Source organism: Cebidichthys violaceus, unplaced genomic scaffold (genome assembly GCF_023349555.1).
Source record: "Cebidichthys violaceus isolate CVI_PGR_0920_01 unplaced genomic scaffold, fCebVio1.0.p SCAF_29, whole genome shotgun sequence".
In the NCBI taxonomy this organism is placed as follows: domain Eukaryota; kingdom Metazoa; phylum Chordata; class Actinopteri; order Perciformes; family Stichaeidae; genus Cebidichthys; species Cebidichthys violaceus.
The window spans coordinates 1,974,140-1,981,459 of record NW_027176472.1 but is presented as its reverse complement, the minus strand read 5'-3'; the positions used below and the strand labels follow the sequence as shown (position 1 = coordinate 1,981,459).

General features: G+C 43.5%; 1 protein-coding gene across 1 annotated transcript in view; it reads right to left on the bottom strand.

The window, feature by feature from the left end:
- The window catches only part of rspo4 (R-spondin 4), a 17,142-nt gene extending 13,029 nt beyond the window's left edge, over nt 1-4,113 (bottom strand). The window contains exons 1-2 of the mRNA XM_068722281.1: nt 3,956-4,113; nt 1 (exon numbers count right to left, since the gene is read on the bottom strand). The exon at nt 1 is cut by the window's left edge and continues 188 nt beyond it. Coding sequence (XP_068578382.1) covers nt 1; nt 3,956-4,040 — 86 coding nt within the window. The 5' untranslated portion in view covers nt 4,041-4,113. The remainder of the gene's footprint in view (nt 2-3,955) is intronic.
- Nucleotides 4,114-7,320: the final 3,207 nt, after the last annotated feature.

The following is a 7,320-nucleotide window of genomic DNA, read 5'->3' as shown; positions in this document are numbered from 1 at the left end:
GCTGAAGGAGATGAAAGAGAGACGGTTAGGACACAAGGACAGAAGGACACAAGGACACAAGGACAAATGGAAATAAAAGAAGAGGAGGGTGAGAAAAAGAGAGAAAAGTGAGAGCTTTGAGCAAGACTGACAGGCCTGATGACGCTAGAGGAGAATATAGAGCATTACAAAGGAGAACGTAGAGTGTCACAGAGGGGAACGTAGAGTTTCACAGAGGAGAACGTAGAGCGTCACAGAGGAGAACGTCGCCACAGAGGAGAACGTCGTCACAGAGGGGAACGTAGAGCGTCACAGAGGGGAACGTAGAGCGTCACAGAGGAGAACGTAGAGCGTCACAGAGGAGAACGTAGAGCGTCACAGAGGGGAACGTAGAGCGTCACAGAGGAGAACGTAGAGCGTCACAGAGGGGAACGTAGAGCGTCACAGAGCAGAACGTAGAGCGTCACAGAAGGGAACGTAGAGCATCACAGAGGAGAACGTAGATCGTCACAGAAGACAAAGTAACGGTAGTGAATAGAGACAATGAAGATGAAGATGAAGATGAAGAGGGGACCAGAGGAAGTGGTTTCCCTGATCCAGGACTTCACTTGGAGGTCAAAGACAAAGCGTTCTCCACACACACATGTCGATCTGTGTTACACACGGCGTTTCAGGGTTTAAAGGGGCACTCCACCCCAAAACTGAATCGTGTGCTGAAGGCACGAAATGTTCAGCAAAGGAAAGAAGATGGTTTTGAACAGTAAAGTCTGATGACACGTATTTTCTTGGAACACACGCAACCAACAAAACAACACAAAATAATGCCAAATGTGCGATGAAAGAACATAAAGTAATATCACGTTACGCAACAAAGAAATTATGTTTCACTCTCATGACAGGAAATTTAATTTGGAAGCTTTGAACTGAAGCTGAAGGCCTTCTTTAAATACTGAGACTGGCTCGTTAAACTCCACCAGTCTCAGTCTCGTTAGCTGTGATCTTTTGATTTTAAAGATATTTATTAAGATATCAGTTTCATGACGAGAGTCAAACTTTTAATTTGTGACGTAATTGATAAAAAAAACTATGTTTTTGACAAACAGAACAAAAGTTACGACACAGTTTATTATGTTAACAATATTCGATCTTCATATTCAATCAAGTATCAGTCTGACACTTCAATATGTTTTACATTCAATATAACCGTGTGAAGTTGTTTAAATGTTATTATGTCCTCCAGCCCTCACCAGCAGAGAGAGAAAACAACGCTTTTTTTTTTAGGGTGGGATTTCTTCCAAACACACAGCAGCCGCTGCTTCTGTAGACGGTGCCAAAAGTACCCAGAATGCACCATGATGTGTAGATTAACTAGAACAAGGTGCCAGGTGGGGTGATGTGTTAAAACAACACAAGATGTTCCGTCTCTAATGACACACGTGTGGACGTCCAGACGAGTTTCTCCTCGTGACGCTGAAGTCCTTCATCTACTCCTCATATCTCTCCTTCATCTACTCCTCACATGTCTCCTTCATCTACTCCTCACATGTCTCCTTCATCTACTCCTCACATGTCTCCGCCATCTACTCCTCATAGCTCTCCTTCATCTACTCCTCACATGTCCTTCATCTACTCCTCACATGTCTCCTTCATCTACTCCTCACATGTCTCCGCCATCTACTCCTCATAGCTCTCCTTCATCTACTCCTCACATGTCCTTCATCTACTCCTCACATGTCTCCTTCATCTACTCCTCACATGTCTCCTTCATCTACTCCTCACGTCTCCTTCATCTACTCCTCACGTCTCCTTCATCTACTCCTCACATGTCTCCTTCATCTACTCCTCACGTCTCCTTCATCTACTCCTCACATGTCTCCTTCATCTACTCCTCACGTCTCCTTCATCTACTCCAAACGTCTCCTTCATCTACTCCTCACATGTCTCCTTCATTTACTCCTCACGTCTCCTTCATCTACTCCTCACATGTCTCCTTCATCTACTCCTCACATGTCTCCTTCATCTACTCTTCACATCCCAACAAGCTTTAAATTATTTTTATTTTTTATTTAACTTTTGTTCAGCCGAGACATCCTCTGAGATTTTGATTTTCCATGGGGGGTCGTGGCTTTGATCAGGTTCATCTTCAGTATAATCAAACGTTGACCTGATTCCTCTGATAAACAACATGTCCGTTGTTGTTTGTGCTCAAATGTTTGACTTTAATGTGCTTTTAAAATGATTTGTATCCAATTTAATCGATGGGATAATTGGTAGAACTCTAGATTTACAGCTGCAGCCCTGCAGCTCTTAAGCTTTGATTCTGAAGTTTATTCATGAAAACATCTGAGTTATGTTTTGTAATTGTTGGGACAGGGTTTAGATCTGGACCCAAGACCTCAGCAGACCTTTTGGATCTGGATTCACAACCAGAGAAGCATTAAAGTCTCCTCCATTAAGTGTTCTACAGAAATACAAAATAATGAGCTCAACCTCTGAAGCTCCGTGTGAGTTTATAGATAGAGGAAGTCCAGATGTGAGGAGTGTGAGGAGTAAATGAAGGAGACATGTGAGGAGTGTGAGGAGTAGATGAAGGAGATATGTGAGGAGTAGATGAAGGAGACATGTGAGGAGTGTGAGGAGTATATGAAGGAGATATGTGAGGAGTAGATAAAGGAGACATGTGAGGAGTAGATGAAGGAGACATGTGAGGAGTAGATGAAGGACACATGTGAGGAGTAGATGAAGGAGACATGTGAGGAGGAGTAGATGAAGGAGAGATATGAGGAGTAGATGACGGAGACATGTGAGGAGTAGATGAAGGAGACATGTGAGGAGTAGATGAAGGAGACATGTGAGGAGTAGATGAAGGAGACATGTGAGGGAGGAGTAGATGAAGGAGAGATATGAGGAGTAGATGAAGGAGACGTGTGAGGAGTAGATGAAGGAGACATGTGAGGAGTGTGAGGAGTAGATGAAGGAGACATGTGAGGAGTAGATGAAGGAGACATGTGAGGAGTAGATGAAGGAGACATGTGAGGAGTAGATGAAGGAGACATGTGAGGAGTAGATGAAAGAGACATGTGAGGAGTGTGAGGAGTAGATGAAGGAGATGTGAGGAGTAGATGAAGGAGATGCGAGGAGTAGATGAAGGAGATGCGAGGAGTAGATGAAGGAGATGCGAGGAGTAGATGAAGGAGATGCGAGGAGTAGATGAAGGAGAAGTGAGGAGTAGATGAAGGAGATGTGAGGAGTAGATGAAGGAGATGTGAGGAGTAGATGAAGGAGAGGGAAGAATAAACATTATATTTTATATTCATACATTAATTAATTCTCCAGGATTTCCATAAAGTTTTGTACTTTTGATCGTTCGTCATCAATTCTTCTTCACACAGAGCCTCATGAAGGGTTATCGATTATTACATTAAACTATATTATACGTCGTTCCCTACGTGACGTCTCCTCTCTCCTTGTTACCTAATGCCTCACCTCCTTCAGAGGTCCCTCTCTAATTGAGACCGGATGTCCTTCTATTGGTCCCAGACTCCTGAGGAAATACCAGACTCAACTGACCTGTGTGTGTGTGTGTGTGTGTGTGTGTGTGTGTGTGTGTGTGTTTAGAGGAGAGTTTCTAAACTACTGCTGAGTGTCTGAACTGTGATACATGATACATAAATACATAAATACATAAATCAGCTGAACTCAAAGTGTTTGACGAGACGTTTCTTGTTCTTTTTATTATTTCTTTTATTTATTATCTGATAATAAATTAGAAAATAACTTTTTTTTATCAACAGCTGCTGTTTAGTGGATAAAAACACACAATCTGTAATTCAAACTTTATTTAATAAGTGAACTTATTTGTTAACATTTCACATTATGGTCTTTACTTATTGATCATTTCTGCATGTTGACGTCTTAAAGTTCAGACTCCATCACATCAGCCGTAACATCAGAACACGAGAAGGTAGAAACTCACCGCTCTGCTTCTGCAGGACGCCGGACTCCGTCTCCATCACCTCACACAGGAAGGACATCACAACGGCAAACAGTCGCAAATGCATCTGGGCTGCTGGCAGGAGCGCCCGGTTCAGCGCCGGGCTGAGGACATCTGAGAGGACTCCGGGGGGGGGTCAAGTCGAAGACTTAGATCCACAGCGAGGGGACAGAAAGACGATTAAAGGATGATAATCTTTGGGCCTCGAAGCGGCGATGAAAAGGCTCCTTCGTCCTGTTTCAGAAGGTTCAGAAGAGGAGACGGCCGTCCGTAAACCACAGAAGAAGAGCTGAGGGGGGGGGGGGGGGTTAGGAGAGCAGAGAGCCTTCGTCTGCTTCTCCAGACTGGCAGCTCTGAGGGAAAACTCTCCATTTAACTACCTCTTTGTCAAATTTGCGATAAACGAGCCCCACTTATCCCGTAGCCATCTTTAACCCTTCACGTGCTCCCGGGCCTAAGTGCTTCCACATTTCCAACGTGATCTTTAGCCCCCTCCTCCTGGCTCTATCTGCTGGTGTTCCTTCTCCTCTTTTTTAAAGGTGGGCAGTCAGTCGATTTTAACCACAGAGAGGAAGGAAAAAGGAGCAGACCGAGAGTTCAAAGTCCTCAACGTTTCTGGGATTGATTTGTCGAGTCTGAGTGGAGGCAGGTATCGCGCTTTAGTCGCCGTGAGCCAATATTTCACGTTATTCTTTGACGTCGTTAATGTGTTCAGTATCAACGTTAATCAACGTTATGTTGCTGTACAAACAGGATGCGAGCGGTATATGAAAGAGGTTCTCCTCATGAAAACCATTCATTCGTTGTCTTTAACAATCTATTTCCCACTTATAGATCTAAAGCATCTAAAAGCAGCAGTCTTTGTAAAACGAGCTCATTCATCACGTTGAAACCAAGGTCCCTCTATTGAAGCACACATGGAGACTCCAGCGTGACCTCCACAGGACTGCAGACCCTCCATGTGGTCTCAGGGTTGTGGCTTTGGCTTTGACTCGCTAACTGTTGTCCTCAGGTGTTCGTCTCTCGTTCCCTCTGATGTTCACCGTCACGTCTCTATTTGGACTCAAGCTGATTTACTCAGTGACTCACTACCGGATCACAGAAAGAAGAAGAAGAAGAAGAAGAAGAAGAAGAAGAAGAAGAAGAAGAAGAAGAAGAAGAAGAAGAAGAAGAAGAAGAACCTCAGACGTCTCTTTCACAAATCTGAAATGATTGAACTGAGAGAGTCTGCTGAACTACGAGCTTTAAAAGTACGACAGTCGAACCGGGTGTTAAGAAAGAACCCTCAGAGGAAACGGTCACAGGTTTTGATCCCTGAAGATGCCTTTGAGCAAGACACTGAAACCAGGACAGTGAAACGTGACGCTTCAGTGAACTTCAAAAATAAAACGCACACATTTATACTTCAAGGTCTTTCTTTTATCGTTTTCAAACAACGTTATTTAGATTTGTACTTGTAATGATATGAATCAATAGATAATTGTTTTTCATGAATCTTGACAGAAGACAGCGAGGACCTTTGTGCTTCTCTAACCGTGGTGTTCAGAGCTCTGAGTGGACCGACAACTGTAAATGACTGTACTTATAACAATCATATCGGTTCTCTTTGTTTTCATATCACATGCTTTTACTGTTTGTGGAGCTAAATGATGAGATGCCTTCGGTAATCCCAGCCAGCTGAAAGGTCTCGTGTCTTCAGCTCCAACAGAGACGAAAACCATCTCGATGGTTTTCATTTGTTTCCTCCCCGACACATTCGCTCTAATGGGAGCTCACGGCGACCGTCAGGCTTCCTCTTTAAGCCTGCTAGTGGTTTTTATTTAGATGTTTTGCAGCCGCAGTGTTTTGTTCTGGGCTGGGCAGAGTAAACTGTGGTCTGTGGTGCAGCTGGATCGTTTAGTCAGCAGATCTCTTGTTGGTATCTGGAGCTCACTGCATCCGTCTGTTTCGCTGATGAAGAGTTCATCAGTTCCTGCTCTGAGAGCCGGCTGTTCTCAACACGTGTCCTAAACATAGACTAAAGAAGAAGTGGACGTAGTTCTGGTTTTCAAGCGTCTAGTTTGTCCGTCGCCATCTTGTTTTTTTTTTTGCAAATAGAAGTGACACTAGAGGGCGGAGCTAAGTACAACAGAACACTGAATAAAACATTTTTATGACTAAAGTGTTACGTTAACTTTGATGAAGTGAAAACACGCTGTGAAAGGGTTAAAGTTGTAAGACGAAAACACGGACAACGCCTCTGGTGTCGACCTGTCAATCACTGTGTAGCCCCGCCCCCTAAATCATCCCCTGCTTTATGATCTATTAAAGACCTGTCAATCACTGTGTAGCCCGGCCCCTAAAGCATACCCTGCTTTATGATCTATTAGAGACCTGTCAATCACTGTGTAGCCCCGCCCCTAAAGCATACCCTGCTTTATGGTTCATTAGAGACCTGTCAATCACTGTGTAGCCCCGCCCCTAAAGCATCCCCTGCTTTATGGTCTGTTTGACTCTAAATGGAGCATAATGTACTAAATGAACATCATGCTGTATTGAAGAAGACTGTAAACTAGAGATTGAGACCATAAACTCATGTTTACAATGTTTACTGAGGGAATAAATCAAGAGAGAAGTAGAGTCATTTTAGACTAGACTTCTATACAACCAGAGGAGTCGCCCCCTGATGGACACTAGAGAGAATGCAGCTTTAACACAAGATGACACCTCTCTGTGTGAACTCTTGATCATATGTTTTGAACAGAGCTTCAGTAACACACAGAGCTCAGTGCTTTGTTCTGAGGCTACATGGAAAGACTTTGTCATTAAAGAGTAAATCAAAGCGAACACAATGTTAGCAGCGTGCGCGTTGCTGTTACGCGCAGCTTCTTTTAGGCCCAGCTGTGCATCACCCCATCATTTAAAAGAAAAACAACAGGAATGTCATTGGATAATGGGAAAAATATGTTTTATAGAGGAGTGAACTCAAGAAGCATATAAACAACTCACTGAAGTATGCAGAGTTCAGGGGATTAGAGTCCAAAAAAACAATTAGGTGGACCAGCATGAAAAAGGGTCCGCACGCTCGGCGAAAAGAAGACAAGTATTTGAAGTTTGGATGTGGTTACAGAAACGCTTCGCTGCACGCAGTCTCTGAGCTGTTTCGGCAAAAAAGAAAAGTCACCAAGGAAACGTGGTTTGTTCCTCACAGGTGCCGTTTGGACCAGACGCAATTCTGTTGATTATCATTATTATTATTAATGCATCAAACCAGCTGTTAGATATTAAACGCTAAGCATATGTCTTCATGTTTTAGATCTCATGAAGAGCAAACATTTGTTCCGCAGGACGGCCACACAAGACCCCTC